Source organism: Danio rerio, chromosome 2 (assembly GCF_052040795.2).
Source record: "Danio rerio strain M-AB ecotype USA chromosome 2, GRCz13ab, whole genome shotgun sequence".
In the NCBI taxonomy this organism is placed as follows: Eukaryota; Metazoa; Chordata; class Actinopteri; order Cypriniformes; family Danionidae; genus Danio; species Danio rerio.
Window position 1 is genome coordinate 55,267,855 of NC_141022.1, and position 17,328 is coordinate 55,285,182.

The 17,328-nt window shown below is 36.6% G+C and overlaps 1 protein-coding gene and 1 long non-coding RNA gene across 3 annotated transcripts in view; one reads left to right on the forward strand and one right to left on the reverse strand.

Moving 5' to 3' along the window:
* Positions 1–9,642, forward strand: part of LOC147846532 (uncharacterized) — a 252,135-nt gene extending 242,493 nt beyond the window's left edge. Inside the window, exon 2 of the long non-coding RNA XR_015479062.1 lies at positions 5,743–9,642. This is a non-coding gene — a long non-coding RNA (uncharacterized LOC147846532). The remainder of the gene's footprint in view (positions 1–5,742) is intronic.
* Positions 9,643–10,957: 1,315 nt separating this feature from the next.
* On the reverse strand, positions 10,958–17,173 carry thfp5 (three-finger protein 5). 2 transcript variants are annotated; one of them, NM_001172308.3, is given in 4 exon segments: positions 10,958–11,344; positions 13,779–13,901; positions 14,032–14,084; positions 17,151–17,173. In NM_001172308.3, coding segments are annotated over 3 exon segments (276 nt in total). In that variant the 5' UTR covers position 14,084; positions 17,151–17,173; the 3' UTR covers positions 10,958–11,243.
* Positions 17,174–17,328: the final 155 nt, after the last annotated feature.

The following is a 17,328-nucleotide window of genomic DNA, read 5'->3' on the forward strand; positions in this document are numbered from 1 at the left end:
GTATGTTGCAATGCCTAAAGAACAAACTTGCATAATGTTAGCCAATTTATTAGTTAATTTCCCCTTAACGGGATAGTTCCTAAAATTGTACATTTCTCACTATTTACCTGCTGAAAAAAACAGCACATGCTGGTAAGGTTTGTTTTGCTGCTGGTCTTGCTTGTCTCAAGGTCTTGCTGGTTTCAGCGCTGGTCTCAATGCTGATCTTGCTGGAGACCAGGATTGAAACCAGCAAGACCAGAACACCAGCATTAAAACATATCTTACCAGCATGTGCTGTTTTTTCAAGGCTAACTCTCAAGTGGCTACTTTTTGAGATTTATTTATTCTGTTGAACACTTACGGATACATTTTTTAAGAGAGATGAAAACTTCTAACCATTGACTTCCATAGTAGGAAAAAACAAAACAAAATGGAAATCAATGGTTACAGATTTTCAGCTTCATTCTTCAAAAGATCTTCTCTGGGGTTCAACAGAATGGAAAAACTGAAATATCCCTTTAAACAAATACAAAAAGCCTACGCTAATAGTCAATAGTGCTTATTTTCAAACTGTGTTAAATAAATAGGTGTTTACTGGGGCCACCAGATTTTCTAAAGTAAATCGTACTGTCTGTACAATGAAAAAAAATAATGTCTGCAAAACTATTGCAAACAATTTATTTGTGTTGAATTTAAACAAACAAATTAAATTGAATAATATTCAGCTTAATTTGTTTGTTTGAATTCAGCCCAAATAAATAGTTTACAACCACTTAACGTAAAGAAATTTTGTAAATCCAAGGAATCATCTCTGAATAGTTTTTTTAAGTGTATCAACCCAGGCTCATTCTGGAAACGTAGTACCGCGGACGTTTCTGGAGACCACGAAATATGTCCTGAGAGGTACGTATTTGTGCAGTTTTGTTTTTGCGAATCCGCGAGAGGCCCGTGCTGTTCTTACGTAAACCTGCCAGAGGCCGCTGTCGAGTGACCGTCTGTCTGAATGACAGAATGATTGACCGTGCGATCGGCCAATCGGCTGACCCACCCTTCTCCTTCCCCAAACCCAACCAACGATTTACAAAAGCCGTCGAGAAAAAGAAAAGCCCTCGTCTGATTTTTACCACGTTTTCGGATTTGACCAGATTCCCACCCTGTTATGAACTTGTTCACTTTAATTTTTTAATTTTGTTTTTGTTTTCTTACTTGATTTCTGGAACCGCTCATCCCCGGACTTAAACCCAGTCGTCGTCGTGGTCAGCTCCTCTCTGCGTCTTGAGTCTGCTGACTTTAAACCACGAGCTAACCAGACAAACTGGTTATGGCGGGAAAGCCCTCCACATGGAGGTAAGCGCGGTCGGCCGACAAGCGCGAAAGGGAACGGCGTCACACCGCCCCGTAGCATTCGCTTAAAAAATTAAATGCACCCATACGTACCTCCGGCTACATATTTCCCAGTCTCCAGAAACGTTTGCCGGACTATGTTTTCAGAATGAGCCTGGGTTGGTCTGTATTGAGCGTTTTGCTCGTTCGGTGGCTTTGAACTATCAAAAACATAAAAACGCGTTTTCGTACATTAAATATTTGTTCATGCTGTATGTACATTACAGTAGCACGTTTTTTAAAAACAGGTGAGCTGAGTTCAGTTCTTAGTTCTTTCATTTTACTTAAAGTATATTAATTTAACTTTGTTAATTGAATTCCATTTAGTTTTTTATCCTATTATTTTTATGCAACAGTCAAGTTGCTATACGAAGTTGCTATATTAATTTGCTATGCAAAGAAAGGAAAACAATTCATTTTTGGCATGCTGATTTATGTGAAATTGTGTCTATATAATCACCTTGCAATTTTGAAATTATTGCTTTTTATTTGCTATTCAGTTCATAAGATCAGATCAATCTTTTTTTAAAGTTTTTAAAATAAAATTAGTTTTACACTGTATTAGACATGCGACGATAACCGTTGTTGTGAATTTCTCTGTCTGGCTCACGGCACCAAAACTTGTGAAATTCTACGATGAGCAAAAAACCAGGGAGAGATTTCGGGTATCTTCAAAGCAGAATCCTTTAATAAGAAGAACTCAGCGTCGCTGTGGCGTCATCGAAAGAAACTCTCAGTTGGTACAGCAGGCACTTAGTTTAAATACATTTGTACAGACATCGATTCATGTAGGTGAGGACAGTCTAAAACAAAGCATACAAATGAAGTGTTGTTGTCAGCAGGGTAAATTGCCATTCTAGGCCCGATCTTGTCAGCATATAAGTACCCCTAAAAACAACTCTTCAGTTATATATAGATTATATAAATTTATATTCCCACACTGTTTTCAATGTATACCGTGGTTTAGAAAAGTCAAGCTTTTAAAAATGTTCGGCTATATCGTTTCTAAAGTGTATTTAAGATTTTTGTTTTGTTTTAAGTTCTTTAGGACAACAGTATCTCCAGCAGAAAATATATTTAAAGATGCTGTTTTAAATCTGTGTTTCTGAAAGCAGAAGTCAATGATTCATTTGAATTATTTAGTCGTCTGACAGGTTTTCTTTTACGAAATAATTGAAAAATTTCCCAAAATAAAATAATATTGTGATCAAAGGGGAAAAGTTGTTTTTTACCCGACATTTAAAAAAAACATATTTTAGAGCAGTGAGCACAATACCATCATACCGTGAAGCAGTGATATTTTTATCCAAGGTTATCATACCATCACAATCTTATACCGGCCCATGCCTGCACTGTATAAACATTTTGAAATATATATATATATATATATATATATATATATATATATATATATATATATATATATATATATATATATTAGCGCTGTCAAAATTAACGCGTTAACGCATGCGATTAATTTTAAATAATTAACTCGTTAAAAAAAATTAACGCAAATAACGCAGTTCAGGTTTTTTTTACTTCCTGTTGTGGTGGACGTGTGTTCAACATGCAATAAATGTGGATAAGACCAAGGAAGCACTTTTTGAAGGCAAGTTCCAGTATAAAACAATTAGTTGCATCACAAGTTATCCAGAGTTTCATGCAATTTCGGGTGTTTCATTTTTAACTTTCGACATCTGTTGTAAGTTGATACCGCATGGCTAACAAAAAGAAAATCCTCCGCATTTCGTGACTCAGTGTTCCTTTAAGGTAAGGTTCCTTTTAAGGCTACACGGTAGACTTTTAATAAGAGTATAATCTTAATCATATTAAAATCGGAGTATTGTTGTCTTACGTGAATGTCAGAGCCGGCCCAAGGCATAAGCGAGCTAAGCGGCTGCTTAGGGCCCCATGGCCACCAGGGGGCCCCCAAGAGTGCATGAAATTACTAACTTTAGTTTTTGTCTTAGTTTGTTGGAGAGTTTGGTTATAGATTATGGGTGGGGCAAATACATCAATATGCTCTGGTGCCATGAATCGATATTTATCTAAATGTACAAAAGATCTGAATTAATTAATCTAATCTGACTGCAGCCATTTACCGCTGTGGCTGCAGTACACCCAGCTGCCACCAGGTGGCTCTTCCCGTAATGGTGGATCATCAATACATCAGAGACGCACCAGCCTTTTTAACCACTAACAGATGAGCGATTGCAATTGTGAAACTTCATACAGGAATATGGGCTCACACTATTGAATTCCGTCAAAATATATAAAGATATCAATAGGACAAGAACACATAATTTGAAGGGGTTTTCATTTATTTAACCCTTGCAGATCTTTGCAAAGTCTTATAGATGGCATTTTTGCTGAAAATATTAGATAAATTAAAAAGAAAACCTTTAAAATAATGCTCTTTTTAAATTGATAAGTAAATAACTAATGTTCTCCACTGCTGGAGGCATTATAAGTGCTCAGAGGAGTCTGTGCTCACCTTTCTGAGTATTCCAATCAGTTACTGTTCTTGAAGAAATATTAATCTAGTGGCAATGCAAAATTTTGCATGATTAAAAATAAACCAGGGCAATGCATAAAATACATCAAATAGGTTGGCCAAGTTGTAATAAATGTCTTTAGTTTACAGAAAACTAGAAAGCAATAAATTGCTATTTTAACTGTTTTCTAACATGCACAGTTGAAGTCAGAATTGTTAGAATTATTCGCCCCCCTGTTTATTTTTTGTCTAATTTCTGTTTAACAGAGAGCAGATTTTTTTCAACACATTTGTAAACATAATCGTTTTAATAACTCATTTCTAATAACTGATTTATTTTATTTTTGCCATGATGACAGTAAATAATATTAGACTAGATATTCTTCAAGACACTTCTACACAGATTAAAGTGTCATTTAAAGGCTTCACTGGGTTAATTGTGATGCTGCTGCTCTGACTAATTTAGAGATGAGCCCTCTATCTCTGCATTTTTCAGCTTGTTGAACAGTTGTGTGCTTTTATACACAGTTGCAATACTATAAACATTTGCTTTTAATAAAAGAAATGCATCTTATAACTTTTTGATGCATTTTTTACTCTTCATTTGCAAAAAAACTTTTATATATCATGGTTGTTTTTCTTGTGATCAAATTTCACAGCCATGTACTATGAATCATTGACAGTTGGTAAATACTGCAAAAATTCTTTCCTTTTTATTGTTTTTGTCTTGTGTCTAGTCCAAATATGTAAAAAATCTTAAAGAATAAACATTTTCTAGAAAGATTTTCTGTGGAAAATGCTTTTTGATTTAATTTGATTTTGATTTAAAGTGATTTTTTTTTTGATGTTTGAACTAGAAAATACAAAAATTATATGTAAGAAAAAAAGCATATTTTATAATGTAAGAAACACAGCTACAGCAAATAAAATTAATAGCTTGTGTCTTAAATTTAAAGTGTGCAAATAATCAAGGATTAACGATATCATATTGTCTGCACCAAAGGGGCCCCAAATAAAATTCTGCTTAGGGCCCCCTAAAGGCTTGGGCCGGCCCTGGTGAATGTACTCAGAAAGTCTCCGGTGAAGACGCGAGCTGTCAAGGACAGGGCATTACTCTGCCTTTCAGCATGCGCCCTTCAAGTTTAGCGTGTTTCCTCATTAAACGCAATGAAAGCGTATGCTTCGCGTTGTTGTGTCAGAATCCTTGTGAAATACAGTAATACTTTAGGAGGCTTAGTTTTGGACGCTTAGCAAATTTGATGAACGTGATCACGCGTGTTGAATCTGAGGGGAGTCGCTCCAGTATGGAAGGCCGTTGGGGCCAAAACGTCTGCAGCGCGTTGTGTGTGTCTGTCTGTGTGTGTGTCTGTGTCAGGCCTGTTGAGGGGTGTCAGGGGTGGAGTGAGCGACGTATCTGAGTAGGGGCGAGAGGGGTGTGCAATGTATTTAACGACCAGTTTGCAAGAAATTATTATTCATTTGCGGGCATTTGGGAGTCTCTGTGCACTTGCGGGATACTCCTAGTCTTAGCAACTGGATGAATGTAAAGGAGGATTAAGCAAAATTGTTTCTACTCTATAATTAATGTTCTCAACTCACAGCAATAAAACTTTACAATGAGTGCAATAGTTTATATTCTATAGTTTATTATTATAATTTTTCATTTTCCATATCTGCAATTCCTGTATTTTGGCATTTTTTTGCAGTCCACTTAGAATCCAACATGGAAATCAATGTTTTCTTTATTGGCATTGATTGTTTTGAAATTTAAATTTCATTAACATGCCTGTGTTTTCATTTCTGTAATAAATATGGCTGTCAAGCCAGGATCTTGATGGTTTATTGTGGGTATGTTGTTTACATGAAGAAATCTGTGTTACAAGTGTTGTAAAAAAAAAAATAAATAAATGAGTGAAAAAAGAAAAGAAGAGAGAACCCAGTCCAGGAGACTCGAAACAAGCAGAATTCCTTTATTGAGACGTGTTGGTTAATCTGCAGTCATACAGCGTCTTTAAGATGTCCGTGTCTGCATGAGCCTACTAGAGGTCCGCAGTCTGCAAGTTCTTTCACAAGTCTCTCACAAGTCTCACACAAGTCTGAATTAGTCTGAATTAAGACAAAGATTTCATGGCTATATTGTGTTCTTAGGAGGAGGGGATATAGCTAAACAAAGTATGCAAATTAAGGGTTGTGGTCGGCAGGGTAAACTGCTTCTCAGGTCTAATCTCATCATGTTCTGGAGACAGAAACCGCCTGACCATTTGATCGAAAAGAGAAAACAATAGACACCCCATGTTGTGAAACTGACAATTTGCATTACTTTGGCTTAGCCTGTGATCAGACAGATAAAGGTTAATGTCCCTCCTAGCTGGGATGTTAATGAAATTGTATAATTAAAAACCAGAGAATATAACTTTTCAGTTATACGTAGATTATTGTTCATTTGGAATTAGTTGATAGAAATTTATATTTCCACAGTTCCCCCTTTGAGAGTTATTTAAAAACTCTCACAAAAAAATCTAAATTTATAAGCCTTCCTAAATCCATTCAATGGCTTCTGTTTGATAACAGAAGCCCCATCTTCTAGTCATGTAACTTGAAAAGTTACAGGCACATTTAACTTATTCTGTGTCATTTCAATATCTACGTAGATGTAAGTGTAGATTTCTAAACTGTTCACACGTTTATGACAATCAGTTGTAACGTCATAAATCCTACATGATGACACAAAAAATCATGTAGTTAAACTGCAGATCTTCTGAAAGTCCATGGCTTGTGAATAGTGTTCAGTCTTTTGTAAGGTGTGTTTCTTGTGGTTCTTCTCCAGCACAGAGTTGATCTGATGACTTCCTGTCATTCATGGATCTCCGTAGTGATGCTCTGGTTTAGAGTGTTTCTTGAGAAGATGCAGTGTTTGTGTTTACCTGCACACAAGAAAACAAGGAAACAGCAGACCAGCAGTATTCATGCATAGACTTGTATGATCATACAGTTCATGTGTCTAGTTATTCAGGTGATCGTATAGTGGTGTTAAGTTGATGATCGTGTAGTGTTGTGTATTTTCTGTCTCCTAATCTTAAAGTTATGACACCTATAAAACAGTGAGGTGAGGATAAATGGGGAAAAAGGGAGTCTTCACCACAGGGTGCGGCCCCTGAAGCCTGTTGCTTTCAGTTCTGCCCTGGGCTCCTCACTGGTTTGTGTGTCCTGTTCTGTCCCTGAGTGTGGTGGGCAAACTTTTAAAATGTGAGACACAAACTATCATTCAATAAATATCAGTCCTATCAGACATCATAACATTGAATGGGTAGTGATTGAAAATATGTGTTAAAACACATTCAAGGCTGTAAGTGGACTTAAGCAGAGTTCCCTAATACAAAGGAAGAAGTTTCCTTTGTGTCTTTTTACAAAGAGTCTTTCATCTTAATTGTAAATGAACTGGGACATTAAGCACTTACAGCCAAAAAATGGTTAGCATCTTTGTGGACAGCTCAATGGATTTAGTGATGAGGGGAGGGGTATGTTGAGGGCATTTAGCAAACTGTTCAGAAGTTGATTTACCCTGTTCATCTCTTTAAAGTTCTTTTTATTCTTTCTACACTCTCTCATCCAATGTCCTTTTTTACCACAGTAATGACAACAGATATTTTTCCTAAGACATTTGTGATTTGATGTCTTTTCTGTGTTGACCTTAGTGGCAGCTGCTTCAAATCTGACTCTGTCTTTGATGTAAGAGTCTCTTTCCCACAAAGCTAAACTGTTAAGATTATTTCTGAGAGTGGTGGAAGACCAGGTGATATTAAGAAATGGCAAAGCTTGTCTGTATTCAGTTGCAAGGCCATCTGACCAGATGCGGACTAGGGGTCCCTTATCATTTAGCACACTGTCCGAATTATCAGCTAATCCACTGTAAGTTATGGCGGATTGACAAAATCTCTCAGTGAATTCATTCACAGATTCATCTTTCCTTTGCACACAACAAGTCACTTTTGACCAGTCAATCTTTGGGCCAATAATGTTCTTTAGAGCTTTCAAAACACCCTCTCTCAAATCATCCTTACTGGCATGTTGTAGTTTAGAGGTCACAGTATGCTCAAAACTGTTGAATTCAGATTCAGTGAGAATTTGAGACATTAGCTGGGTGACTTCTGTTAATGACATGTCATAAAGACGCATTTTGCTGATTAGTGCTCTGCTAAACTCTGAAAAATTTGTGCGTGCTGATGGTAAGCTTTGAGATAATCTGTCTATTTCTCTAGGTCCTAGTGTTCTGGAAACTGTTTGAATTTGAACAACAGAAGTGTTGTTGTGTGAACTCTCAGTTCTCTTAGATCTTCTGGCACCACAAACCTCCACTGAACCTATAGGTAAATCATTTGCTGACTGGATGGGAATGTCTGTTTCAGAGACAATTTGTAAGTCAGGATGTTTATTATCAGGCTGACTAACCTCCTCAATGTCAATTTTTGATTTCTTTAGGTTCAGTTGTTTTGTTAATGAGGTTATCTTAGCATGAAGCTCTTGGATCTGTTTTTCTAATTCTGATTTAGCTTGAGCTTGTTGTTTAGCTCGAGATAACTTGAATTCTCTGTAGCAGCAGATAATGCCTTTTACATTGTTTTTGCGAATGCATGCATCAAGCACTTTCTTGCATTCTTCTAATGTCCAAACATCATCTGGGTCAATGCTAAATTTCTTTGTCAAATTTAGTCTGACTGACTCTGTTATTGAGTCCATGTGCTGTCGTAGCAGCGATTTGAAATCCTGATCTGACAATAAAGGAGTTTTTAAACTACCTTTTTCAGTTGTAGTGATCAGTCTTGTATTCTGTCTGAACATTTTGTGAGCTTATTATCACAAAGTAAAAATACTAAAACTTTTCAGATGAAAGTGTAGTAATTTCTTCTCTGGCGAAACAGAGGGTAACAATATTAGCACATGTTGCTAAAACTTCCTGCTTGAACAAGAGATAACATCAGTTAGCTTGTATAGCTAAACTTAAACTTCTCTGGTTGAACAGAGGGAAAACGAAATAAAAGAAAAGAAAATAGCGCATAAGGCTTAACTTCTCTGAAGAGAGGATAACTTTTTAAAAGAAAATAGCATGTAAGGCTTTACTTCTCTGTCTGAACAGAGGATAAAACTGTTACTTCTTTATTGAAATAGAGAATAACTTTTTGTTAAACAAACCCTGCAGCTGTTTGTTAACTTTTCTCTGGTGGAGCAGAGAATAACCATGTGTATAGACTGGTCTGTATGGTTCTTTTGATAGAGTGAAACTCACCAAATCGAGGTTGAGCTGAAAAGATTCAGTCTGGAGTGATCTGATCTTTGTATTCAGGTAGCTTCAATGTTCATCAGGGTTGCAGTCAGCAAATAGTTGAGAATTTGTGACGTCCGCTGAGTGACTTCAAATTGCCGTTGAGCTGAAGATTCCGTCTGAAGAAGTTTCCTTGATCTTGAAGGTTCAAGTTGAATTCCAGGTGGATTTCAGTCTTTTGTGGCAAATTGTTGAGAATTTGAGAATTTCTGTCTCTATCCGGCTCACGGCACCAAGTTGTTGTAAAAAAATAAATAAATAAATGAGTGAAAAAAGAAAAGAAGAGAGAACCCAGTCCAGGAGACTCGAAACAAGCAGAATTCCTTTATTGAGACGTGTTGGTTAATCTGCAGTCATACAGCGTCTTTAAGATGTCCGTGTCTGCATGAGCCTACTAGAGGTCCGCAGTCTGCAAGTTCTTTCACAAGTCTCTCACAAGTCTCACACAAGTCTGAATTAGTCTGAATTAAGACAAAGATTTCATGGCTATATTGTGTTCTTAGGAGGAGGGGATATAGCTAAACAAAGTATGCAAATTAAGGGTTGTGGTCGGCAGGGTAAACTGCTTCTCAGGTCTAATCTCATCATGTTCTGGAGACAGAAACCGCCTGACCATTTGATCGAAAAGAGAAAACAATAGACACCCCATGCTGTGAAACTGACAATTTGCATTACTTTGGCTTAGCCTGTGATCAGACAGATAAAGGTTAATGTCCCTCCTAGCTGGGATGTTAATGAAATTGTATAATTAAAAACCAGAGAATATAACTTTTCAGTTATACGTAGATTATTGTTCATTTGGAATTAGTTGATAGAAATTTATATTTCCACACAAGTTAAACAAAAATTCTATTAAACAATTATATTTTGAATTTAAATATTTTTTGTCTTGCGTTTACATAAATTTTACATTTAAATAGCCAAAATTACAAGTTTCAGTATTTTAAATGTGATTAATCGTGATTAATCGCGATTAAATTTTAAAAAGATGCGATTAATTAGTTAATTTTTTTTAATCGATTGACAGCACTAATATATGTATATACATATCGGTATTGGCCTCCAAATCTAAAAAGTTATCATTCATCGATATTAGCCCAAAAAATCCATATCGGTGCTTCCCTATTCAAAAATGAACCAATGTGAAGATAAAACCAGCTTCACCTCAGTAAAGCAGGCTAGGTGCAATAGCACTGTTTACTGATATTTTGTTGTTAAACTACATAAAAATCTACATTATTGATGCTGTAAAAGGACCCTTATAAAACTGAAAATAGTCAAATCAATCTATCACCAGAAGATTTCCGTGGCCGAACAACACTTCTGTGCATATAACCTACTTGTAAAACAACACAATCTACATCAGCTTTGTGTGACTAAAATAGTTTTAAAACCGAACATTGCCTGTCTAAAAGAAATGCTTTAGCCATGGTGTTGTCCTTCCTCCAGCGTGCAAAACTAACTCCAATATTAATTCAAGATTTTCAAAAGGTTTGATTCAGCTTTTGATTTTACTGCTGTGATCTCATTTGTCATGCCAATGGCAGATCTACATGAACAGATGTGGAGATTCACAAATCTACATTTGCTGACAGACAGTTTGAGCTACTTATCGGAATTATGGGAATTGTTGGCCCGACAAATTTTGATTGGATGAACATTTTTTTGTTTTATGCCTTACCCAGATTATAAAAATACATATAAATACGTTTAGATCGTTTACTTTGATCAGTCCTATTAGAATGTGAAGAGACCTTCAACCAGCACAACAAAACATGTTTCTGAAGACAATCACCTACTGCACCTTTAATTCAACATTTTATTCATGCATTTTTGAACATTTTTGAAAAATTGAAATTGTATTAACATTCAATCATACAGTCATTATGTGCCCGTACAATCACCCAAGTTCTAATTTAAATGCTTTACAACATCCTGTAATTAAACATTAATTTAAAGTTGTGTTACTACATAATTCTACAGATTAATGATTTGATATATGCACTTTTTAAATGCCACCAGTTTGTATTTTCCTGTAAGTTCTGTGTTTAGATGATGGATTGTTTAATTGCAGCGGTCCGTCTGACAGCATCTGGCCGATATATGGGGACTGGACTGAAGAATTATGCAGTCTGCCATGCTGATGCACCTACGGAAGTAGGAATCTAGAGGAATGACAAAAAACATCAAAGTGAAAATGGTGTTCTGACTGGTTGTTAAGGGATACAGCTGTGGCTGGAAGTTCACAAGAATTATTCATATTATATATTAAATTACCAATTTATTGTATTTTATTAACACCTACGCCCACCCAGACCCTAAACCCAGCCATCACAGTAATGTAAAAACAGTAATTATACCAAGTATTATTCAAATTATTTAATTAATTGTATTTAATTACCATCTACTGCAACCTGCACAGTACTGTAAATATTATTGTTGTACATTGTCACATAAATTGTTATATTGATGTAGTGATCTGCTGCTGTATCCTATCTAGACTTTACTCTGCTGCAGTATTCAATATCAGACTTGTTTCTGATTTGTTACCACACAAAGGAATTATGTTGTTGCTAAGGTGTTCCTACGCAGTTGCAAAGGTATTCTAAACATGCTAAATTCTAAAAGTAGAAGCATTTAAAAAATAACACATTGGTGGGATTGCTAACGGGGGCAAAGAGCTAAGAATGACCAAGAGGCGTCACTCAAGAGAACGTTCCATTGCAATAGCAGCGCCCAGCAGCAGCCCCGGAGTCCGCCATTTTGGAGTGAAAGTGATCGGCTGTACATTGGATCTTATTGCTTTCACGATGGCAAGCAGCTGCTTGGTTTTTTATTTATTTATTTATACAATCGGTAAGACGACAATACAACACTTACTATCACAAACATCAGCACTTTTAATAGTTTATTTTACAGACTTATAATATGCTGTTGTTGCTAAGGTCACATTTTACCTGTTTTTGTTTTTTTTTTATAATTTTTATTATTTGTTTTTATTTTTCTGATACCTGTTTCTTTTATTCTTGTTTATGTAAAGCACTTTGAATTGCCATTGTGTGTGAAATGTGCTATATAAATAAACTTGCCTTGCCTTGTTGTTCTATTAGAGTTTTCATTCCAAAATGGCCGCCGCGCCATCTAGTGGCTATTCCCAAATCGCACTATAGTGTCGCCTCTTGGGGATTCTATGCTCTTTGACGGGGGTGAGGTGTCTGTCATGTGTGACGTAGGTTGGTAATTCCTCTATATATCGTTCTATTCTAAAGGATGTTTGGTGTATATATATATATATATATATATATATATATATATATATATATATATATATATACTATTAAGTGACTATAAAGCTTTAATATTAAGAGTAAATAAAATGAAATAAAATAGCATCAAATTACAGCAGGTGAATGTTAACATTACTTTAAGCATGAACTTAAGACTTAACCTAAGAGTTAACCTGCCCTGGGCCAGGCTAGTTTCCCAGCATAAGCTGCCAGAGTAACTGAGTCTGAACTATCGTAAATTTTATTTATGAAACAGAATTTGTCATTAACAAATGTGACTTACTAAAATAAGCCTTGCTTTTTCTGTAAGCTTGGTTTATGAAACAGCCCCCAGGTGTGGTTGGAAGTTAACAAGAATTGTGTATTATTTCATAAATTACCCATTAAAATTGCCCCACCCTAACCCTAACAGTAATATAACAATCATAACTATATCAAGTATTGCTTCCAATACATTGCGCATTGGATGTAATGTAATTTAATGTAATGTGTATTTATATAGCGCATTTATTGTGTCTCTCCACACCACCACCAGTGTGCAGCATCCACTTGGATGATGCGACGGCAGCCACAGGACAACGGCGCCAGTGCGCTCACCACAAACCAGCTATTGGTGGAGTGGAGACAGTGATAGAGCCAATTCGGTGGAAGGGGATGATTGGAAGGCCTTGATCGTAAGGGCCGATAGAGGGACTTTGGCCAGGCCACCGGGGTTACACCCCTGCTCTTACAAGAGAAGTGCCATGGGATTTTTAATGACCACAGAGAGTCAGAACCTCGGTTTAACATCTAATCCGAAAGACGGCACTCACTGACAGTGTAGTGTCCCCTTCACTTTTACTGGACTTAGGACTCACACAGAAGACAGGTTGAGCGCCCTCTGCTGGCCTTACTAACACCACTTCCAACAGCAACCTAGTGTTCCCTAGTGGTCTCCCATCCAGGTACTGACCAGACTCAGCCCTGCTTAGCTTCAGTGAGTAACCAGTCTTGGGCTGCAGGGTGACATGGCTGTGGTCATGGATGTGAATTCGATTAGAACTACTAATGTGGCTAAAAAGTGTAAACAAACTACAAAGATGGTGGACGCCAAGACCGACTGTTAAGTGGAGAGGCTTCGAAAAGATGTTTGAATGACTGTTAATTAACATCAAACCAGCTGGAAAACATTATAATCATATTTTCCGCATTACACCTCATCCGCAACGCCAATGTGAACTTTTACAAAGAGGTGTTTGGTTATTAACATCTAAATGCAAACACCTGAGGAGATTTCTCTGCATTTTTCTTCACAATAAAAGCACATACTCACAGGGTTGTATGGTGAACCTGGCAGATACACACGTGTCTTGTTTATAGCCACAGGTTTCTTTAGTGGTCACACAACTTCCTCCAGGTCTGGAGGGGACACATCTGTTACATATCAAGGAGGAGCCTGTTGCAGATATAAAGCAGTTATTATTATAGCAGTAAAATTTAATTTGGGTTATCATTGATGCAGCAGTTTAAACTGATTTTTCATAGTGACTGTTCTGTAAAAGTAAATCAGCTTGACTTTAACTTACCATTCGCAAACACCAGTGCGAGAACAAGAGCCAGCAGCAGAACCTTCATCATTCTGTTGAGGAAAATCCAAAATAGACCTGATCAGTCATAGTGTTTATGAATATGTTAGATGTCTACATTTTATTGAGTGATATATTTGCTTATAGTTTAATTCAGGCTTTCCATCAAACACTATTATGCATTAAAAAGGTCATATTTTGGTTTTGGGGTCTCCAACAACGGTTTGATATGCATTTAAGGTCAGAAAACACTTTCATTGTCTTATAATAAGCATTTATTTTTTTACCTAATTATCCTAACAACTCCCATATTATTTGTTCAGTGATTCATTTGTTCCCAAACTCCTCCTTAGCGAGATGCTAATCTGCACTGTTTGGTCTGATGACCCGGTCTGTTGTGATTGGTCGACTGCGCTCAGCATGAGACAGAGAGAAATGCCCAGCACAGCTCATCAACAGTTTTGAAGTAGTCAGAGAGCAGAGTGTATGTGTGAGTCTAATGCAGGAGTGCATTAAAGCAATGCAGTTAAACACCAGCAAATTACTCCATTATAAACAATAAGTAAAAACAGTGACACACATTCAGTATTACTCCACACAGTGGCAAAAGCTGAACTATTTTGAAACTTGACCACCGCAAGTGTGTAGGAACAGCTGACGGTGGCCATAGCCACGACAAACGGCAGTAGATCGCGAGCTCACAAACGCATTTAAATCCTTAAACAAAGCAGCATGCGTCTCAATTTCAACGTGGTTTAAGACGCGATATGAGAATATAAAGAGTTAACCTGATACAGTGCAAGAGGTTACAAGTAACAAAACACAATTAAATACATATTTTAATCGCACTTAAGTTATTTACACTTGTGAAATGGGGAAATAAACTGATCTATGAACTGTGTACTGTAAAGTTCCTGTCAAGCTCTGACAAAGTTCCATACATCAATAGCCTTTTCTGATCCTTCCTTTAACCCGACGAATCCCCCGTTATAAGCATGTAGATTGCTGAAGCACTCATCAGAAAAATGATGGTAACAGCACAAGGCAGGGCTATAATGCTGAGGTATTTTTGCTAAAATAAACTTCAACACTGACTCTTCATAGCCTTATCTTTGGGTAAAGAAAATAACACTAAATTTCCCTCACACTTCAGAGCACAGCGTCTATGCCACATGATTCAACCGGGGGTTCTGCTACAGTGTTTGTGGGCGGGGCCAGGGGGGTTCAATTGTTTCCAAATGGGCGGGGCTTGAATTTCGTATCGATTTTCGTATCTTTCAATAAGAAACAAAGTCTTGTCTTGTAAAATCCCTCAAATTCATTAGGAAATGTAAACAATTAGTAACTTTGTTTGTCTTTAATGTGGCGGATCAATAGTTTAAAACATGCCTTGCTGGTTTTGATCCTCGCCTTGCTTGTTTGTTTGTTTGTGTTGATTGCTTCCTACCTGTACTGACCTATCACCTGTGTATTTAAGTACGACTCTGTATTTGCCTGCATACATCTGTTTACCCCTATATTGACCGTTGCTTGCCTGACCATTCTCCCAATAATCCTGCATTTGGATCTGCACTTCCTTGTCAGCGACCATCATCCGCCAAAATATCAATGAAGTGGCTTCACAACAACTCGGTGAATGTCCTTGATTGGCCCAGCCAGAGCCTAGACCTAAATCCTAATTGAACATCTCTGGGGAGATCTCAAAATGGCTGTACACTGTCACTTCCCATCCAACCTGATAGAGCTTGAGAGGTACTGCAAAGAGGAATGGGCAAAAATTCCCAAAGACAGGTGTGCCAAGCTTGTGGCATCATATTTAAAAAGACTTAAGGCTTTAATCACTGCCAAAGGTGCATCAACAAAGTATTGAGTAACGGCTGTGAATTCTTCTGTACATGTGATTTTCAGTTTTTTGGGTTTTTTTTATTAAATTTGCAACAATTTCAAAAACTCTTTTCTCACATTGTCTGTATGGGGTATTGTGTGTAGAATGTTGAGGAAATAGATGAATTTAATCCATTCTTGAATAAGGCTGTAACATAAAATAAAATGTGTAAAAGTGAAGCTCTATGAATACTTTCCGGATGCACCATACAAATATATGGTAGTAGTAGTAAAACTTTATTGTCCTTGACAGGAAATCTGTTATGGGCATCACCATATTGCTGCAGACATTCAATAAAAATAACAATAAAAACAATACAAAGTCCAGTAGTTATAATAATTATACGGCTAATAAAGATATACTCTTGTTAAGTAAACCCACTGAAACTGGTACAAAGGAATACTTATATCGGTTTAACCTACACTTAGGGACTCTATATCTCCTACCAGAGGGAAGCAGTTCATAGTGTCTAAAATAAAAAATGAGTTGGATCGTTCAGAATCTTTTCCACTTGATTGAGGACACAATTCTCATAAAAACTTGAAGATTAAAATATTCATCATGCCCAACAATTTTCCGTCCTATCTTTAGGAGATGCATCAACTTAGATTTACACTGTACAGATACAGTAGGTTGCCAAACCCCTCTGTGATATTATATCTAACCCTCTACCGCACACATTATGATAAATCTGTAAAAAAAAAATATTTGACTGTTTTTCTTTTCTTAAAATGGCTTAACTTGAAGTGCTGTAAAAAAAGAAAAGAAAAAAAAACTTCATTCAACACACAGACCATCAAAATAAAGTGTGACTGAAATAAAATCTCTGGTGTAAACAAGAGCAAACCCTCTCTATGTGAAAGAACTGTCAATGTAAGTGCCCAAGTATTTATAGGTATCTGATTGAGTAATGGCTCTGACTAAGGATGGTCGTGCACAACCACTTGAAGATGATCACCTATGCATTTTGGGTCAAATACCATCTCTTCTGTTTTTTTAGTATTTGCTTTTAGCTTATTTTTAGCACCTCAATTAACAAACTGACTAATTTCTGACTTGTACATAACACTAATATCGATATGCTCATATAGTAAACTTTGTACGGCAGCGTCATCGGAAGATTTAAACCAAGTGAAGAACAATATTACTCTATAGTCAATAAGAATATTATAAAATAAAAGTGTTCAATTTCACTAAATACAGATGTAAGTCTCATAATAATGTGTAAACTCACCTTGACTGTGAAGCAGATCTGAAGTCAATACTCAGACTCCTGTGTTTGTGCTTTATATACTGTACTGTTGCCTCATTTCTGGGAGTCTTTGATGTGTGGAAATTCCATATTGAATTAATGCCAAAGAATCTGGAATTAACCAGACAATGACACACATTGTTACGTGTGTGTGTGTGTG

Excerpts from the sequence above, each read along its gene's own strand:
- thfp5 (XM_087238406.1), bottom strand. The coding sequence starts at position 14,083 with ATGATGAAGGTTCTGCTGCTGGCTCTTGTTCTCGCACTGGTGTTTGCG. Across the intron at positions 13,902-14,031 it reads CGCACTGGTGTTTGCGAATG|GCTCCTCCTTGATATGTAAC; the intron begins GTAAGTTAAAGT and ends TATCTGCAACAG. Across the intron at positions 11,345-13,778 it reads CAGGTTCACCATACAACCCT|ATTCCTACTTCCGTAGGTGC; the intron begins GTGAGTATGTGC and ends TCATTCCTCTAG.